This window comes from Aplysia californica, unplaced genomic scaffold (assembly GCF_000002075.1).
Source record: "Aplysia californica isolate F4 #8 unplaced genomic scaffold, AplCal3.0 scaffold00053, whole genome shotgun sequence".
Lineage (NCBI taxonomy): Eukaryota > Metazoa > Mollusca > Gastropoda > Aplysiida > Aplysiidae > Aplysia > Aplysia californica.
Window position 1 is genome coordinate 356,096 of NW_004797323.1, and position 20,689 is coordinate 376,784.

General features: G+C 39.3%; 1 protein-coding gene across 1 annotated transcript; it reads right to left on the bottom strand.

The window, feature by feature from the left end:
* Window positions 1–4,014: 4,014 nt before the first annotated feature.
* On the bottom strand, window positions 4,015–18,555 carry LOC101858009. The gene is made up of 2 exons (XM_013079461.1): window positions 17,757–18,555; window positions 4,015–5,102 (listed from the first exon to the last, which is right to left on the bottom strand). Exons 1-2 carry the CDS (start codon window positions 18,553–18,555, stop codon window positions 4,015–4,017), a joined length of 1,887 nt encoding a protein of 628 aa, XP_012934915.1.
* Window positions 18,556–20,689: the final 2,134 nt, after the last annotated feature.

The window sequence follows — 20,689 nt, forward strand, 5'->3', positions numbered from 1 at the left end:
GCCACCATGATATCTCCCTTCCAAGTTCAAGATCTTTATTACAAGGCTGCAGACCGTCATCCCGACCTACCACTCACAGATCTCTCACACACACAAACACACACACAAACACATACACACACACACACACACACACACACACACACACACACACACACGCACACACACACACACACTAAATTTGATGTTAACACTTGAACACTTCTTCTATGTGTGTGGTTGGCGGGTGCTCTGATGTAGTATGCTTATGGTTAACAAAGCACACACATTTACATTTGATGTGAAATCCTTCCATGAGGGTGGTTGGCGGCTGCTCTGGTTTTGTATGTTTCTTCTTTCCTATCACACATCTGTTTATTGTGCCGATTATGGTGTTTGTTATGTTTTTGTAACACCTCTAATCTTCGGCACTTATATTGACTTAATTGTGTTGCTAATACTGTAAAATACTTACTAAAACCAAACAAACAAATAAAAAAGTAAAGCCCGCCTATGCTTGCATGCGTGGATGAAGAAAGACCGTTAACGAACTGAGCGTGTTTCTGTTATTGATTCTTTTCCTCCTTCTATCTCTTTAATTCCTTTTTATCTCCTCCTATCTCTGTTTCCTTTTTTGTCCTTCACAGAAACTGTACGAGTTCTTTCAATATTCGTGTTTAGCTTGTCTTTCATTATTCGTGTTGTGTTTTATATTTAAAAATATTTTTTCATGAATACCTTGTCTTTCAATATTCGTGTTTTGTTTTATATAAAAAAATATTTTTCATGAATACCTTGTCTTTCAATATTCGTGTTTTGTTTTATACTGAAAAATATTATTTCATGAATATCTTGTTCTTCAATATTCGTGTTTTGTTTGATATTTAAAAATGTTATTTCATGAATACCTTGTGTTTCAATATTTGTGTTTTGTTTTATATTTAAAAATGTTATTACATGAACATCTTGTCTTTCAGTATTCTTGTTTGGTTTTACTTTATTATGAATATTATTACATGAACACATTGTGTTTCAATATTCGTCTTTTGTTTTATATTATGGATAGTGTCACAACAACACCTTGTGTATTTCTTACACCGTTGTGTGGGGGTATGAAGGAGTGGAATCTCTCTCTCTCTCTCTCTCTCTCTCTCTCTCTCTCTCTCTCTCTCTCTCTCCTTTAGATCATTTAGGAGGCAGGCTTCTGATCCTACCTGTCAGGGCCAACCCAGACTGAGAAAAGTACAGATTCCCAGCGGACACATCTCATGCCAGGGCTGAGAGGGATGTAACGTCCCAGCAGAAAGACTGGAATACTCAATAGACATTTGTGAGGCAGCGTGGTGGAATCAGGCTCTCGTCAATTTTTGGGCATGTACAGTTATTGGTATCATCTTAAAGCTTGTTCACTTGTCTTTATTTGGATGAAAAAATATTCATTTATCTTGAATACAAGTCGCGATATTTGCGAAAGAATGAGGTGGGGGTCACCTGTTTTCAGACGTAAAATTAGTGAGAAAATGGCCGCCAAAGATCAGTTATTTACTTTGCTTAAGAGTCTGTGGTAACTGAAAATTTACATTTTTGTGCCTTTAATCAACGCTTTTCAGAAAAATCCACACAGAAATGGGTTTTTTAATGGGCATGAAAGGTGCTGAGTCAAAAAACAAAATTTTCATTAAAATTCACAAAACTGCAGAAAAATGCAAGCTTCTTCACTTTAATTATTTTGACAAGAGCCTGATTCCACCACACTGCCTCACATTCCTCTCCAATCGGGAATTGAACTCTGGTCTCCTGCTTGCGACGACAAAACATCTAACTGCTACACCACAAACACCGGGAAAGTTTTCAGCTTAATTCACATTGATCTCCTCAGAGAGTTGTACTCTGATCGCATGCAGACGAGTTATCCAAAGTGCTTTGTATAGATCTGACTCATCATCAAGGCTTGCAAGATCTGAAACAGACTTCGGCAAACATTGTTCGCCATTCATTTCGCTTCTCTAGAATTACAAAGTTCTATTTGCTCATTACGAAGTTTTGAGAAATTTGATGTTAAAAATTTTGAGTTTCACAACATGTCATGCTTTTTAGAATGTGATTCTATGAATATCTTGCTAGCGACTGGGAGTAATCTTACGATTTTGATAGAGCATATTATCATTATTATAGAACATCAACTGGCTTCTGATCTCATGGTCTTAGTAACTCAAAACGGTCAAAAATGAAAAATGTGATATAGAACTTTATAATTCTGAGGTTACGATTTTTCTGTTTAGTAAGTAAAAAAACCAAAAACAGCAAAGAACAAAAAAAACAAAAAACAAACAAACAAAGAACAAAAAAACAAACAAACAAACAAATAAAAAAACACACAAAAAACAAAACAAACAAAACAAGTCCACGTGTTGCTCTGGTCTTTTCAGTTCACATTCCCTAAACTTACTTAGTTCCTGGTCTACCCCTGCTTCTTTTTTCTTCTATATTTCCAGTGAGAGGAATATGTGAGGTATGTGGTGAAATCAGACGCTCGTCAAAATAATAAAATCGAAGAAACAGGCATTTCTCACCAATTTGGCAATTTTTTCAAATTTTGTCTTTTGGCTCAACACTTTGTGTCCATACTGTAACACATTTCTATTTGAATTTGACTGAAAATGCCGATTAAAGGCACAAAATATGTAATTTTTCAGTATTGAGGGACTCACAAGTTATTGAAGTTACCGAAATTTGTCGGCCACTTGTTCGCTAATTTATCACTGAAAATAAGTGACCCCACTTCCTTCAATCGCAAATATCTCGACTTCTATTCAAGATAGATGGGTATTTTTTACATTAAAAGCAAGGAAAATTAATAAGCTTTTAGTTGATACCAATAACTCTACATGCCCAAACATTGACGAGTGCCTGATTCCACCGCGTCCTGACACATATGTTCAAGGCCTTCATGTCTACGCGGGTGTCAAGAAACTGAATCTATTTGTCTTTTTCTTATTATAATTTTAATTACAGCGTGGCCCAAGCTGGGTCTTTCAGCACCGCCTCATTTGTTCATTTTTCTCTACATGAAATTTTCAACAGTCTCTTAAGAAACTACGAGTACCTTTCTGTTACCTAAGGTTCTTTCCCCCATCTTTGGTATGTCGCCACCTCAGAACTACGAAGTTCCATAAGCTCAGTACCTAGTTTTGAGAAATTTGACGTCAATTAAGTTTCACAATAAATATGTGAAGCTTTTTTAGGTGCAATTCCTAGAATATCTTGACAACGACTCCGAACATTCTTATCGTCTAGATAGAGCAGATAGAGCATTCGCTTTCTTATTTCAAGGTCTTAGTTACTCAAAACAGCTAGAAATAACAGATAGAACTTTGTAATTCTGATGTTGCGATTTGTCTATGACTCTGACAGAAGAAACGATAAAAATGGTAGTAAGTGTTTCATTTTATTTCCAGCTACACACTTCAAAGACAAAAACACGTGATCTTAAAGGGCCTGACACTTGGACACACTACTGACCTACAATGAGGGAACAAGTAGTAATGGTTTTCATTGAGATTCTCGGTGAAGCAATAAAAACACAAATAAAAGCTCATTTTTCCGGTCATGTGGCATATAGATGTATGATACAGAATCTGAAGCGAGTCCAGATGACTCTGTGCTTTTAGATAAATAGGACAATCAATTTTGTAAATGTATAATTATATATATATATATATATATATATATATATATATATATATATATACATATATATATATATATATATATATATATATATATATATATATATATATATATATATAAAGCAGATTGTATCTAACTAAAACTAAAGAAAATGATTTCTCAAATTTGTGTGGAAAAGACGTGTTTCAGTTAAATATTACTTCAGAGATATTGTTATATTATATTACGTATAGGTTTTTCTTTTCTTTCCAGCAATTTGCGTCCCCTTGAAATCATCCAGGTTTTCGTTCCGTGTCTGTTTCGTTATCCATTCATACAAATCTATTTTCATATTCAGAGTTCCCTTCACTTTTTAATTTGCTTCTTGTTTACCATTTTGTCTAGAATTTCTCTGTATTTTGAGCTCATGTTGTAATACACAAATATGTTCACAGTAGAATTATTTGCTTCCAGCGAATTAAAGATGGCCCATGTTACCAAAAACATGTTTTGATATCTACCAACGATGCTGTATTCGGCAGAGATAATCATCGCAATCAGGTTAACTGCGCTGGGCAAGAAACAAGCGATGAATATACTCGAAATAAAGAGAATCATCTTGACCACTTTCTTGTCTCTATTCGTAAACGTATCCTGCTTCGCGGAGCTCGAAGTCGCCTGCCGCCATTTTGATTTAAGAAGAAGATTCTGGACAAGGATTGCAGTGCAGACGATAACCGAGAAGAAGGAAGCCAGCTGGGCAAAGACATTGATGGAAAAAGAAACGTTCTCGATAAAGGGACCACTCGGTCGGTAAACTAATCCTATCTTTGTCTCGTTTCTTTGAGGAAAATATTTTGGGCCGAGTCTGATCGAGTAGTACACGGGTGAGACGCTCGCTATCATCACGAAATATATAGAGACAATGACGATAACCGTTCTTCTCGGTGTTAGAATCGTCTTCACTTTGAGGGGCAGAGCGATACACAGACACCTCTCGAACGTGACAAAGGCTGTGATCCAACTGGTGATGCGCGCGAAGCAAACATGCGGCCACCCAGCCGTGAGATACTGAATGTCTTGATGATCGAAGGGCAGATCGGCGTTGGCGAACCACGGGTTGAAGCAGATGCTCATCCAGAGAAGTGTCACGAGGGAACCCATATCGGAGATGGCCAGCCCAAACAGAGTAATGTTGACCGTGTCTTTGAAGCCCTGCTTATAGAACACGATGACATTGACCATGTTGAATAGGACGCCGAAGAAGCTGATGGTTCCTGAAGCGACGACGAAGAAAAGGACGACAAATACGTCAAGGACTTCGTCATTCACTAGACCTGTACGCTGTGGTTCTGGGGACTCTGGCTTGCTTCTGTTCCCGGCATCCATCTTTGTCACCAACGCTTTATGCTGCTTAGCCTGTGAGGACTTGTGCAGGTGTGGGGGCCTTGTTTCTATAAGAAAACATACAAAGTGAAAAAACGAAAATTACATGAAATGAAATGTAAAAAACCCATGAAAATGTACATATTATTCTCACAGACAAATATGTACGTCTATGCATCATACACAACACGTTCCTTGAAACAAGAGTGCACCCTTGGCCCAGTTGGTATCCTATCGGGCACTGATAAGAACGATGCTGGTTCGAATCCCAAACAGAATGCTATTAAAGTAGGACGGTTTGAGGATGTTCAAGGCTCCCCATCTGTTTGGAGTGACGTTATTTCAGTGGTCTTGGCATTTAAACAACACAATTTTGTTGAAAAGGATTTTAAATCCATCATAATAATATGCTTTTGTAGATTTGTAAACAACCTGCAACATAAAACTTGCCTGCGACATGTGTAAACTTATACCGAGAGTTGTTGATCCATCTCTTTGAGAGATATTTTCCACTACAGACACAAAATTGTCATCGTCAGACATTGAAGGACGAACGATTATTGTTATAATAATAATAATATTAATAATGATAATAATAATAATAATAATAATAATAATAATGGTGATGATGATAATAATAATGATAATAATAATAATAAAAATAATAATAATAATAATGATAATAATAATAATAATAGTAATAATAATAATAATAATAATAATTAAAAAAATAAAATAATAATAACAATAATAAATGAAATATTTTTAAAAGTTTACTTTTGCATATCCTATTTATTTGAAACACTGAAAAATGAAAACAAAATCATGGAGAACGTTTGTAGCAGTTGGTAAAACTCTAAATAAATGATCTCAAAAGATATTTTAATGTATATTTAAAATCGCATTTCTGCGAGGATTTTGCTGAAAAACGGTCAAATGCACCCCAAAAAATGTTTAAATTCTCATTATCCAAGGACGCATAAGCTTGGAAGACATTAAACATTTTCGGCCATTTTCTGGCAATATAAAAAATATAACATTTGTACCTTTGGCATCAGGCGACCCCCACCTCCTTCAATGGCAAATATCCGGACTTCTGTTCAAGATAATTGGATGCATTTTCATCAAAAGCAAGGCGAACGAGCAAGGTCTAAGATGATATCAATAAACCCATATGCCTCAAAATTGACGAGCGCTGATTTAACCGTGTCGTAACACACAAAAATAATACTATATAGAATGAGTTTTACTTTTACAGGCACTGGTTTGTGGAACCGCTTTCCAAACTACATGTATATCAGTGCTGGTGATTTTTTCTTCAATTTAAAATTAAATTGAATTTAAATATTTAATAAAAATGTACTTCTTCAAGGGACGGAGAGCTTATGGGGATGCCCCTTGTGCAGTGATGTCGGTCCTTCACACGAGTAACAAAAAACAAGTTTTAAAATAAAAACTCAAATCACCACCACCATCATCATCATCATCATCATCATCATCATCATCATCATCATCATCATCATCAGGAACAATGTCAAATCGAATGGAGTTATTTGGACGAGTGGAGGTGCCGCTAAGCATATTGACAATGGAGCCGAAAAAGAGCCTCGCTCTCGCTCGAAGATTTTTTCGTGAAGTCCGTCAGGCTCATTAAGGAAACAAAAAAATCATCATCATCATCATCATCATCATCATCATCATCATCATCATCATCATCATCATCATCATCGTCATCATCATCATCATCATCATCATCATCATCGTAAAGTGCCACATCTAAAACAAAAATCAGCGATTGCTGTTCTTTATTCATATCTCCTCTCCACTCGGATGTTTTCAGAAAACCTATAATATTACATTGGTGTTTCCTCATCATTGTTCACGTTTTCCAAATACGTCTCTCCGGGTCAACCTCTGCCTCGCTTGCCTTCTGCATTTTCCCCCTCGAGGGAGCCCATATAAGGTCGATCCAAGTGTCTCAGAAACAAGACTTGTCGCTTCATTATTGTTCTTTTTAGTGAGCAGCCTAAATGAACTTCTTTTTGTATTTCCTCGTTTTATTTCTTCCCTTCGCCCTTACAAATTGGCACAGAATATCTTGATGAAAACTCCCGAGAAATATTACGGTTTTTATAGAGCAGATAGACCATTTATGAGGCAGCGTGGGGGAATCAGGCTCTCGTCAAAATAATCCAAGTGAAGAAACTTACATTTTTCCACGGGTTTGTGAATTTTTATCAATTTTTTGGTTTTTTTGGCTCAACACCTTTCATGCCCATTAAAGAACTCATTTCTGTGTGGATTTTTCTTTAAAATGTGGATTAAAGACACAAAAAATGAAAGTTTTCAGTTACCACGGACTCTTAAGCTAAGGAAATATCTAATCTTTGGCGGCCATTTTCTCACTTATTTTACCTCTGAAAACAGGTGACCCACACCTCCTTCATTTGCAAATATCTCGACTTGTATTCAAATTAAATGTATATTTTTTTTTTCATTCAAATAAGGACAAGTGAACACGCTTTAAGATGATACCATTAACTGTACATGCCCAAAAACTGACGAGAGCCTGATTCCATCATGCTGCCTCACATTATACGGTTTTGATAGAGCAGAGAGATCATTTGGTTTCTGACTTCATCGTCTTAGTAACTTAAAACAGCCTAAAATTGTCAGAAAGAACTTTGAAATTCTGAGGTGGCGAGTTGTCCCGGAATGGCCGTCCTAGCTGGGTTAATGTTTTACCTATTGACCGGACAGATCTTCTTGGAGTTAAGAAAATGTTTGGGTGGTTCGTGGGTGCTCTGGTGTGGTTTGCTCCTTCTTTTCTATCAAACGTCTGTTGTCTTTATCTCTCTTCCTTCTTTTTTGTGTATTTTACTCTCTTGTAACACCTCTAATCTTCAGCACTTATATGACCCTATTGTGTTGCAAGTGCCGTAAAACACGTACTAAAACTAAAACTATCCCATCATCACTATTATTTTATTTAAGAGGTTTGACCTCCAAATTTTACGTCCGTTTCCGACAGAACCAGGCGAAATGGGCTGAGAGCCTTGACACCTTCACAAAACAGCTAGAGTTAAAAAACATCCAGTCTGGGATTCGACCCACGGCCGTCAGCTCCGTAGTTCAGCACGATACCAACTTAGCTAACGGAACACACCTCTGTTAAATATAATAGTGGATGAATAAATTTTTTTTTGATGGGGCTGAAAAAAGGGCTCGTCAGTGCATTGATAAAGAAAAATAGTGTTTTTGTACATTTGAACTGTGGTAAACAGTAACAATCTGCTAGGATGGATCGTATACATTCTTCGTATTTTCTGTATGTTTTGTTATGCGATTTCATTCGGGACTTTAAAAATTATTATTATTATTAATATTTTTAACATTATTATTATTATTATTACTACTACTACTACTACTACTACTACTACTACTACTACTACTACTACTACTACTACTACTACTACTACTACTACTACTACTACTACTACTACTACTACTACTACTACTACTACTATTGCTGCTGCTACTACTACTACTACTACTACTACTACTACTACTACTACTACTACTACTACTACTACAGGAGGAGGAGGAGGAGGAGGAGGAGGAGGAGGAGGAGGAGGAGGAGGAGGAGAGTAACAGAAACGGTTTACCTCTGTGTGTGCCTCCCTCCTCTTTGTCTCACGTTACGCTTGCCTGCCCCTCACCCCCCCCTCTCTCTCTCTCTCTCTCTCTCTCTCTTTCTTTCTCTCTGTCTCTTTCTCTCTCTCTCTCTCTCTCTCTCTCTCTCTCTCTCTCTCTCTCTCTTTTAAATGCACACACTCTCACACACGTGCTCGCACCGCACACAAACACACACGCACGCACACACACACACACACACATAGATCTAAGCACACACATACTATTAAGCACATGCACACACCCCTCCCACCTCTCCACACACACACACTGACACGCAAACCCACCCCCACCCATACCCTTACATCCCCGCCCCACCCCTTCCCTCCCTCACACACGCCCACCACTCTTCCAGAACAATAATATATCCACTAGACAAACAAGAAAAATGGGGGAAAAACCCAACAAAAACAAACAAAACAAAATAGAAATGGAGACAGAGGACGAAAATAGCTACCTCCAAACTCTAGGAGCAGTAACCCAAACAACTGCATACGACAAAGAGTAGCCTACAGCCTGACCACCACCACAGCGATCGGCACTAAGTCCTCCCTGCGATCGCTTTAAAATGCTTCTTTTTAAATGAAATATCGCGTAGAAAACGTTCTATGGCTAATGGGCTTACTATAAATATGACATTATCGAGCTTCTAAAACGTTTGCATACAAATTGGGTCATCCAAGCAAATCGTTCCTTCCTGTGTGTAACCCCCCCATCCTCCCACAAAAAAAAAATCCAAATCCAAATAGGAAGCAAACAATCCTGACGTTAATATATCTCACAGTGAAGATTTAATATGAAAGTATTTACTTTGATTCAGAGTTCAGGAAGTTAAGATAATGCTCTATATTATAATATGCATTGACCCGTTTTATCGTTCTGTTATCCATGTCTCCAACTCGTTCGAATTACAAGTTTATGATACCCTCGCTGTTCGATGGAGTAATCTTCTTGTTAATTTTTCAAAGCATACCCCTAAAACAAAGAAAAAGTGTATAATCTTCGAGTGGGGTCTTTGTGTGAAATGCCTGGAGGTATTGGAGTAAAGTTATGCCAAACAAATTATCACCAGATGCTGATGTCTCTCTATCGTTGGCACATAACAATGTTTGCATTCTCTAAGCGATTCTCGATAAGTGAGTTTGATCTGATCCACGAGAACACGCTTTAAACGCTCAAATGTCAATAAGTGGGACACTTTCAAAGCAACGAAATATTTAATCTGACTCTCTCAGGAAGTGAGAGCTATTTACACAACCAAATATACTGGTAACAAATACTATAATGACTAAGTGTACAGAAATTTGGAAACGCTCTTGTACTAGCATGGTATGGTTTGGATTAAAAATTCTTCACATTCACTGTAATTATAATTTTGGAAAGCTATAATTTCTCTAGTTAAAGTCTCGTTCTTCAGACGGGTCCACTGAGGATCACCAGCACTTCTCTGCCTTAGAGCTACAAAGTTTTATCGGACATTTTTGGCTGTTTTGAGTTACCCAGACCGTGAGGTGTCAATTCAACTTGTGTTGTTCAATATTTCATCCTTTTTGTATGCAAATCAAAGCAAATTTAAATTATTCTGTAAAATTGCAACAATGAATATTTTTTCGCTAAAAACAATTGAAAAATAAAATTCAATTAGTACTATCAGTCAATCATTATTTTACTCTTTTTGAGAGTTTCAGTGAAAACTTCCATCATGCATGGCACAGTCGAGGCCTGTGACAAACTAGCATGCTTCCTGGTAGTCTATTTTTTAGGCTACTGGACTTGTAATCGCAAGGTTGCAGATTCCGGGGTTCAATCCTCAGGCCTGACGTTCTGTATTTGGGAAAGGTACTTTACACAAATTTTTCTCACCTAACGTAGGTGGGGAGGGGTACCTAGCTATAGACAGGGAAAGATCTTGTCAGTATGTGTGTGTCTTAGAGCCTATAAAAATGATAGCTTGCACTGTAATACATGCTTCTCAGGAAGTTGTGATAGTTTCAAAATGCTATCAGGACTGCTGAGGTAATAGTATTGATTGTAAATCGCATAGAGCATGCTGCTGAGGGGTAATTTACGCTATATAATTAATAACACATGGCCCAATACGTCATTTCTGGGCTTTTCCGGAAAACCCCGTCCACTCTATAAACCCATGACAGGAATTGTCGCGAAACTATTTTTTTCTCAGAAGGCTCTGCATCCCTCGGCATTTAGTGTGATAAAAGTGTTTGTCGTACATACTTTTGTTTCCTGGGAATATTTCTTTTTTCAGTTCTGTAGTCAGTATAAATGATATGTGTCACGACCCGGTGGGATCAGGCGCTCACCAATGTTTGGACATCTAGAATTTCTTGTATCATGTCAAAGTGTGTTCATTTGTCTTGTTTTTATTTTAAATGAAAAATATAAATCTTGAATAGAACTCGAAGAATCTGCCTTTGAAGGAGGTGAGGGCAGCCTGATGTCAGGGGTAAAACTAGCGAGAAAATGGCCGCCAAAGTTTGATGAGTTGCAAGGCTGTGGTCTCCTTGGAAACAAAAAAATAAATTGCATTTGTGTGTTTTTGAGCGTTTCCAGTAAAATCCACCCAGGAATATATTCTAAAGTGAACGTAACAAGCGTTGAGTACCCCCCCCCCAAAAAAAAAAACAAACACACACTTAAAAAAACCCACGATAAAAACTGCCAAACGAGAATAAAATGTGAGGCAGCGTGGTGGAATCAGGCTCTCGTCAAAATAATCAAAGTGAACAAACTTGCATTTTTCTGCAGGTTTGTGAATTTGTATCAAATTTTTGTTTTTTGGCTCAACACGTTTCATGCCCATTAAAGAACTCATTTCCGTGTGGATTTTTCTGAAAAACGATTAAAGGCACACAAAATGTAAATTTTCAGTTACCATGGGCACATAAGCTAAGGTAATAACTAATCTTTGGCGGCCATTTTCTCACTTATTTTTACCTCTGAAAACAGGTGACCCCCACCTCCTTTATGCGCAAATATATCGACGTGTATTCAAGATACATTGATATTTTTTCCACCCAAATAAAAACAAATGAACATGCTTTAAGATGATACCAATAACTCTACATGCTCAAAAATTGACGAGAGCCTGATTCCGCCACGCTGCCTCACAAATGTAGATTACTTCGATTTCATCATTTTTTTCTCGAGCGCCTGATTTCACCATGATGCCTTACATAATGCTTTTGCCATAAGACAACAGCCTGACAGGTGGAGAACCACGACAGCTTCACAAAACCGTGAACGTTCAAATTAAAAAAACCCACCGGGTTAGGAATTGTAACTGATAGCACCGGCAAAAGTCCCCGACGAGATAGCAACTTAAGTTTACCCACTGAGAACGCACAATATTTCGGTTATTCCAAAATATCGTATTGTATCAGTAGAGCTGAAGAACAATTTTCGATGGAAAAGTAAACGTTTATTTTACGAACATAAAATACTTAGTAAATAAAACAAGTGAAATTCAATTAAAAAGTGAAATGATCATCGCAGGGGAATTTAGTGGGGAACCATCCATCCATCCATCCATCCATCCATCCATCCATCCATCCATCCATCCATCCACCCATCCATCCTTCCACCCACCCATCCATCCATCCATCCATCCATCTATCCATCCATCCATCCATCCATCCATCCATCCATACGTGCATGGCACACATACAATAATTCATCAACAATACAAACCACACAACATAACATTTGTGTACAGACAATCAACACGTCACTGTGCATCAACCTGTTCCTTTAAGCAAAGATTATCAGTGGGTGGTTGGCGGGTGCTCTGGTGTGGTTTGCTCCTTCTTTCCTCTTAAACATCTATCGTCCTTATCTCTCCTCCTTTTTTACGTTTGTTGTTACTCTCTTGTAACACCTCTAATCTTCGGCACTTATATGACCTTATTGTGTTGCAAGTGCCGTAAAACTCTTAACTAAACTAAAACTAAAGATAATCAGGGTTTGGGGGGGGGGGGGGGGGGGCTTTCGTGATCTAGAGGTTTAGGTGTTCGCCTCTCATTCAATAGGTCCCGGGTTCGAATCTGGATAGTAATGGAACATTTTCTTCTCCAAAATGTTCTCCTTGCACATGTCGTCTGCTTTCATCTCTACTTTCTGCCCCCACCCCTCACCTCCTTTGCCCACTCCTCTGGGGCTTTGACTCTTTCTGCAGCTTTTCTACTGTTTCTCCTTGGCTCCATCTTACTGCTGTCTTTCAGCCACACCCTTGATCTTATGGTAGGTAAGATCAATACCTAGCCTTCTCGGACAAGGGCGGAATATCTCAGAAGACCCGCGAACAAGTTGTGCACGTTAAAGATCCATTTGTGGTCCAAAACCGGTAAAAGTAAGCTTCAGCCGCCACTCGGGCAAAATTCAAAATTTCATACCAACTGAAAAATGTTTGGTGTTTCCCGCACGCTCATATGACATTATGCAGTTGTGAGCGCCGTAAAACACTTTCCAAAAAAATAAATAAAAAATAAACAAAAACAAAACAAAACAAAAAGCAGAACAAAAACAAAGAGAAAGAAGATTATCATGTCTTGCTCAAGGACACACGCCAGTGACCACACACCTGAACGCAGGGGATCTCGTGGTCTAGAGGTACGGTATTCGCCTCTCATTCTATAGGTCCTTGGTTTGAAACCTGACATCGACGGAAATTTTTCTCCCTAACATTTTCTCCTTTCTCCTTCTTTCTGCAACCTTTCTCCGTTTCTACTGCTACCCCTCTGCTCATTCTTACTGCTGTCTTTCAGTCACAGCCCTGGTCTTAGGGTAGGTAAGACTTAACCACTAGCCTTTTCAGATAAGGGCGAAAAATCTCGGAGGTTCTTTGTGCAAGTTGCACATGTTAAAGACCCATTGGTAGTCCTAAGATTGATAAGAGTAGGCTTCGGCCGCTACTCGGACAAAACTCAAAATTAGTTCCTACCAAACTGAAAATGCTAAATTAATGTGTCCCGCCCGCTCACATGACCTTATGTAGTTGCGAGCGCTGTAAAACCCTTACCAAAAAGAAAATACCACCTTAACGCCGTGTCGCTAGCATAATATGCTTGGCATCATTGTGAGTCTAATTTTACTGACATCTCGGCCACTGGGAAATCCAATAATTGTTCTTTCGTTTAAAATATTTCCGTGATCTTTGGCAACAAATCTATTGTTCTGCAGCTTTAACCAAGACTAGATCTATATTTTAGGTTCGAGGGGAAAGGAATAACAAAAGCAACATACGACTTTGCAAACGCTCTCAAACTAACGAGAAGAAAGGGAATAGAATACTCTGAAAGTGGTTATAAAATTGAAAAGGGGGATTTCAAACTCGATCCTCATCATCAGCTTCGTTCATTCTCGTTTTGAGCATAGGCTCTAACATTTCAGATGTATCAGTTAAAAAGATGATTCAGATCCTGAAAAAGGTAAACTTGTATCGAAAAGAACATTACGCATGGGTGGTTAAAGGCACTAAAAATTGTTACGATTTAATTATTATTGCTAAGTCATTTTTGAGCCAGTTTGGAATTTTTGGTTCTGAAATGTGGAGCAGAGCCAGCTTGATTGGTAATATAGTTTACTCGGGCAAAAAAAAATATCCAAACATTTTTTTGAAAAATCAATCAAGTGTAGGCCCATCAAAAATTCCAGCGTTTCACAGAGTCAATTGTTCGAAAGAAACATTTTCTTTTTTCCCTTTTCTCAAAATGACTTTAAATCACTTAAGCATTTATCTTATGGGCGTGACGAAATGCTATAATATCCCTTAGCGTTATGCCAGAACCTGGCGCCTGTAAGCAATGGCGGGTAATTCATCACACGTCAACTTCTGAGCCAAAGATGTCACCCCCAGATATCCAGGAAATGTTTGTCGCATTATATTTTGTTCTAAACTTTTAAAACAAAACCAACAAAACAGCAGAACAACAACAACAACAATAACAACAACAACAACAACAACAACAACAACAACAACAACAACAACAACAACAACAACAGCAAGAACAACATGGGGAGACCAGACGACTTCTTGGTGACGCGCTGTCTGTCTGGGGGCGGTGTGGGTTTGAGTTTGGCGTCCTTTCGTTTGACCTGCTTTTCTCTTCTTTTCTTCTTTTACCTCCTCATTTTGGCCTTGTAGTGCTTGGTATACTATTTAAGATATTTTCTCTTAGTCTCCTCATAACACTTGGGTGTATGGAAACATGGTTCTTAGGTAAAAATGACAATATTGTCTGGAGAGTATGTTGTTCTATTGTACTCTTCAGTGAATACACTGTCTGTATCAGAACCACAGGCTTGGGAGTCCATTTGGAAAAAAAAAAGTGTTCACTTGTCACAACAAATTCTTTGGACATTTTTTGCAAAGGGAGACCTGAACCAAAACTGAGCAAAACAAGTAGACTAGCACTGACTACACCAGTCCACCAACACAAAGAAATTGAAATATCTGATTGCACAAGACTCTACGATATCCCACACGCGGACGAAGGAAATATACGGGTAATGTCCTTAAATCGGGAGGCACAAATTAAGTCCCGCAACGACCAGTCACTACTGCCAAAAATCAGAACTGGTCACGTTTCTGGGCTGTGGGTCTACACAAATAGAATAGACAAAACATCAGACCCAATATATCCATAGTGCAGCGAGGAGCCCAAGATTTGGATCACTGGCCGCAGAGATGCCCCACTACGAAGGTCCGGCAGTGGCATCTCTTTGGGCAGGATTCAGGGAGGTTGGACTCCCTCCCTCACTCGCTACCCAAGAGAGGCGGTGGTCCTGGCGAAAAGCACGTTCTTCGGGGCTCCAAACAACAACAACAACAACAACAACAACAACAACAACAACAACAACAACAACAACAGCAGCAGCAACAACAACAACAAACAGCAAGAAGAAGAACAACAACAACAACAAGAACAACAGCAACAGAAAATTATTGCGCTGAAATTGTGAGAGAATTTGGCTTCTCGGTGAAGGCACCCTGTTTTGTTCTGTTTAAAAAAGACAGTCTTTTCATGGTCTTCAGTATTCACTTCCCGCAAACCTCAGGGTAACCTTTGAGTAAGATCGCCTACACTTCTACCATTCCCTGCCTTTCCCCCTTCCCCATTTCAGACAATTATTCAAGAAAGGGTCTCGTTAAGCGATAAAATCGTAATACAGTCGAACTTGCTCAAACAACCTTGTGACCAAGACCTGTACACACGACCTCTAATCACTAATTATTTAATTTATTTTTTTGGGGGGGGAGGGGGGGGGGGGTGTAAGTGTTTTACGGCGCTCGCAAATGCATAAGGTCATATGAGCGCGCGGGACACATTAAACATTTTCAGTTTGTAGGAAATTTTGAATTTTGCCTGTGCGGCGGAAGAAGCCTACTCTTATCGATTTTAGACCACCAAGGGATCTTTAACGTGCGTAACTTGTCCAAGAAGGCTAGGTGTAGATCTTTCCTACCAGAAAATCAGGGATGTGGCAGTAAAAAGGAGCCAAGGAGTAGCAGTAGAAAGAAGGGCTGCAGAGGAGGGGGCAAAGGAGGTGAGGGGGTGGTGGCAGAAAGTGGAGACGAAAGCAGACGACTGAACATTGCTAGAGAGCAGGAAAGAGGTGAAAGGAGACAATTTTAGATAAGATAATGTTTCGGTCGCTACCCGGATTCGAACCCTGGACCTTTGAATGAGAGGCGAACACCTTAACCTCTTGGCCACGAGAGCCCCGTCTAACCACTCCGCCTTCCTAGTGTTTTACCAATGTTATGACACTGTTCAAGACAACAAACTATCTAAGACGACCACCTTTTTCCTCGGCAATGGATGACTGTTTTGTTCAGGATTGACTATACAAAAATAAAACATTTGAACAATATTGAAATCCACAGGTTTTTGATGGAGTGAAAAACAAATGAAAGTTTATTTCCCTGAAAGTTATGAAAGAATATATCGATGGCTGAGCGCAAGAAATGACTATATCCACTTTTGGTCGAAATGGAGTAATTGATACGTGTAGTGAGTTTTAAGCCGCTCTTTTATCTCAGCAAAAATCTCATCTAAGCCGTAGCTTAAATTAGGTACCGAGATATGAACGTTTCTTTTTTCGTTTATGATATAGAGATTTCAATATCATCAAAAGATCAAACTCGTTTTTCTCGAAACTATGAAAAGTGGATACAGTCACTTCTTGGGCTCAGTCGTCAATATTTCCTACAAAACACCATGAGCCTAGTACATCATGAACGATGAGAACAAGATGATAGCGCACCCACCCCCCGTCCCCGTCCCCGCCCCCTCCCCCCGCCCCCGCCTTCTTCTATATGATGTCATGACAGTATCGTCGGCGCTTATTGCATTGTGAGGCAGCGTAGTGAAATCAGGCACTCGTTCAAATAATGAAATCAAAGAAACTGGAATTTTTGTGGGCTTTGGCCAATTAAAAAATATTTTTGGGGGGCTCAATACCTTTTAAAAATACATTACTGAGTGGATGTTACAGAAAAACATTGAATAAAGGCACAACAAATCTAAATCTCCAGTTGCCAAGGGCACTCAAGATTTGAAAGTCATTAAACTTTGGCGGCCACGTTTTCGCTAATTCGATCTCTCACACAAGGCGATCCTCAACTCTTTCAATCGCAACTATCTCAACTTCTATTCAAGATAGACGAGCATTTCTTCGCCAAATGCAAGACAAATGAACAAGCTTTAAGATGACATTAATAGCTCCATATGCCCCCAAATTGACGAGCGATATATTCCACCACGTCGAGATACATTTGTTTACTCACTCTACCCTTCAGGTGAGCATTTGGTGAAGGATTTCCCTGTACTTTGAACTCATGCTGTAATAAACAAATATGTTTACCGCGGAATTTGCAGCCTCCATTGACTTACAAAGGGCCCACGTCAGCATAAACAGATTGCGATATCTCCCATGAACGCTGAATTCTGTTAAAGAAACCATTATAAGCTGATTAACTGCACTAGGCAAGGAAAAAGCTAGGAATATACTTGAAATAAGAATAATCATAGAGACTAGTCTTTTGTCCCTGTTTGCCAAAGAATCCTTCTTAGCAGAGCGTGAGGTTGACTGTCTCCATTTCGATTGAAGCATAAGATTTTGAACAAGAATAATGGTACAGATGATGACGACAGAGAAAGAAACGTATTGAGGTATGATGTTGATGATAACTGCTACGTTCTCGATGAAGGCGCCATTGGGTATGTAAACCAACCCCACTTTCGTTTCATTTCTGCGAGGAAAAAACTTTGGCTCTAAACGAATCGAATAGTAGGCCGGCACGACGCCAGCGATGACGAAAAGGAATATCCCAACAAGCATGCCGATAGTTCGCCTCGGGGTTATGATCGTCTTCACTTTGAGAGGCATAGCGACACACAGACACCTCTCAAACGTGACGAAGGCTGTGATCCAACCAGTGATGCGTGTGAAACAAGTGTGGGGCCATCCTGCTGTCATGTATTCAATCTCTTCATTGTCAAAAGGCACATCAGCATCGAGAAGCCAGGGGTTAAAACAGATGCTCATCCACAAAAGTGATATTAGCCCTCCCATATCGGAGAGGGCCAGACTGAATAGGGTTATGTTAACGGTGTCCTTAAAGCCCTGCTTCCTGAAAACGATGATGTTGATTGCGTTGAAGATGATGCCGGAAAAGCTGACGGTTCCCATGACAACGACAAAGAAAACAATACTCAGAATGTTGTAAGTCTGGAAGTCCACCAACCTACCTGGGCTGGACTCAGAGGCTAATGTCCCACTTCTGTTCCTGGTAACAATCTCCAACATCTCGGGAGATCCACGTACGTCAAGGTCAGAGCCTGTCCGGTCCTAGTGCCAGAGTGTGCTTGCTCGATTGTGTGAACTGAAATAAATACAGTATAACACGGATAGATCGGGCACAGGAGACTCGAAATCACGCTTCTGTCGAATGGTACCTGCGGTCCCTTTTTTTCTTCTTCTTCTTTATCTTTGTAGGAAATCCCTCAAACTACCGAGGCCAGTTGCGACTAGTTGGAGCAATCCATGTTATACTGTATACGTGATGATGATGATGATGATGATGATGATGATGATGATGATGATGATGATGATGATTATGATGATGATGATGATGATGAAAATGTTAGGCCCATTTTCCTACTATTACTATTATACAGCGCCCATTTAATTTTTCTCTCAGTTGCTCCTGAGGAAGCCCAAGAGGTGAAACGTTGAGCTGTATCTATTAAACAAATTTTAAACATTTATATTTTCAAGTTATTTTGTCTGAACATTAAACAAGACTCTCTCTACAATGATTGTGATGATGATAAAGATGAAAATGATGATGCTGATTTCCAAGTACGCTATAGCCGTAGAAGTTATCAAATTTTGGCAGGTATTTTCTCGTTTATCAAACATCTGACACCAGACGACCCCCACCTCCTTCAAAAGCAAATATCTCGACTTAAAGGTAAATGGGTATATTTTTTTCATCACAAGCAAAAGCAAATTAACAAGCTTTGAGGTAGTACCACAAGCTCCATAGGGAGTGGGAACTCGCCAACGCATTTTTCTCCAAACATGGCACTCGCATCTGAGCTCTACATTTAAACATACATCATGGCGCTCATATGACCTTATGCAGTTGCGAGCGCCGTAAAACCCTCTACTAAAACTAAAAAAAACAACATACATCACTCGCCATGGGTGGGTAGGGCCGGCAAATTCGCTTCAGGATCACACCGAACTGTGAACTCCTTTCATGACCATTTCAGCAGTTGTCTCTACTCCCGAATTTTCGAGACAGACTGAATTTTAACAGGTGAGGTCACAACACGATGGGGCGTAATCACAAAGGCGGGGGAACTCTGTCAGAAAAAAAGCTATACATTTTAGACAGGTAAGTGGGAGGAGCAGGTAGGTAAGGGTAGATCTTGAGACTCACGATAGGATAATAAGTGAAAATGGCATGCTTCATGCCACTGTGATTGGTCATCAAGGTTTTGAACACCCTTTGCTGGCAATAAGGTATAAACCCACTCGGGGACATCGTAGAGTACAGGGAGATCATTTTAAAGATTGTGTGCCTGAACATGGGGTCACTGTGGATTCTTCCCTTGGTGCGTCGGCCAAGATCCCGTTCGCCTCACTTAGAATTATGATCGTTTCACAAAAGAAGAGTAGAGTTTTTTCGCTTTTTGGCGTATCGGAAATTCAAGTGTAATGGGATTAGTGTCAGTTAGTAGGGCGTTGGTCGTTTCATGGACAGACTGCTGGACTCGTAATCGTGAGGTTGCTTGTTCAGGCGTTCGAACCTCAGTTTCGATGTTGTGTACCTGGGAAAGACTACTGAAAAAACGAATTTTCCTCACTCAACCCTGGTGGGGATGCGTACCAGCCATGGCATGGATAGCGAAAGATTTTGTCAATATGCTAGTGTATTTAGCGCTTGTAAAAAAGCAGCCTTTACTGTTTGCTTTCCAGGAAATTGAAATTGTTTCAGAATAGTTTCATGTTTGCTGGGATAATAACTAAGATTTGAGAGCGTATAGAGTTTGCTGCTGAGCGGGAATTTGCGCTATACTAATGCTATCTTTTATTATCTATTATCCCTACTTTTTACTTTTTCTTTTTCATCCTCTGTTGCCATTAAGCGTTGAGGAGAGATATAGTTTTCTATGGTAGGCCAGCTCCGCAGCCTTTTCAATTTGGGATATTATCATTTCTCAGGGTTTCCTTGGCTCCTTCAGTCTACCTTTTGCGTGACCTTCCTCTTCCTTTATAGCCTGAGTGCTTGCTTTGTTCTATAGACTCTCGAGGCTCACTGGCTTTTGTCATCTATTATAAATTAAATTTGTTTAAATTCAACTTTATTACAGTCACAACCCCGTAAAGTTTCCGGCTGTTAGACTTAATTCTGTTTAATATGTGAGGCAGC

Coding starts and splice junctions, on each gene's coding strand:
- LOC101858009 (XM_013079461.1), bottom strand. CDS start 18,555: ATGTTGGAGATTGTTACCAGGAACAGAAGTGGGACATTAGCCTCTGAG. Junction 5,103..17,756: donor TATGATTATTCTTATTTCAA/GTATATTCCTAG, acceptor GTTTTCTTATAG/AAACAAGGCCCCCACACCTG.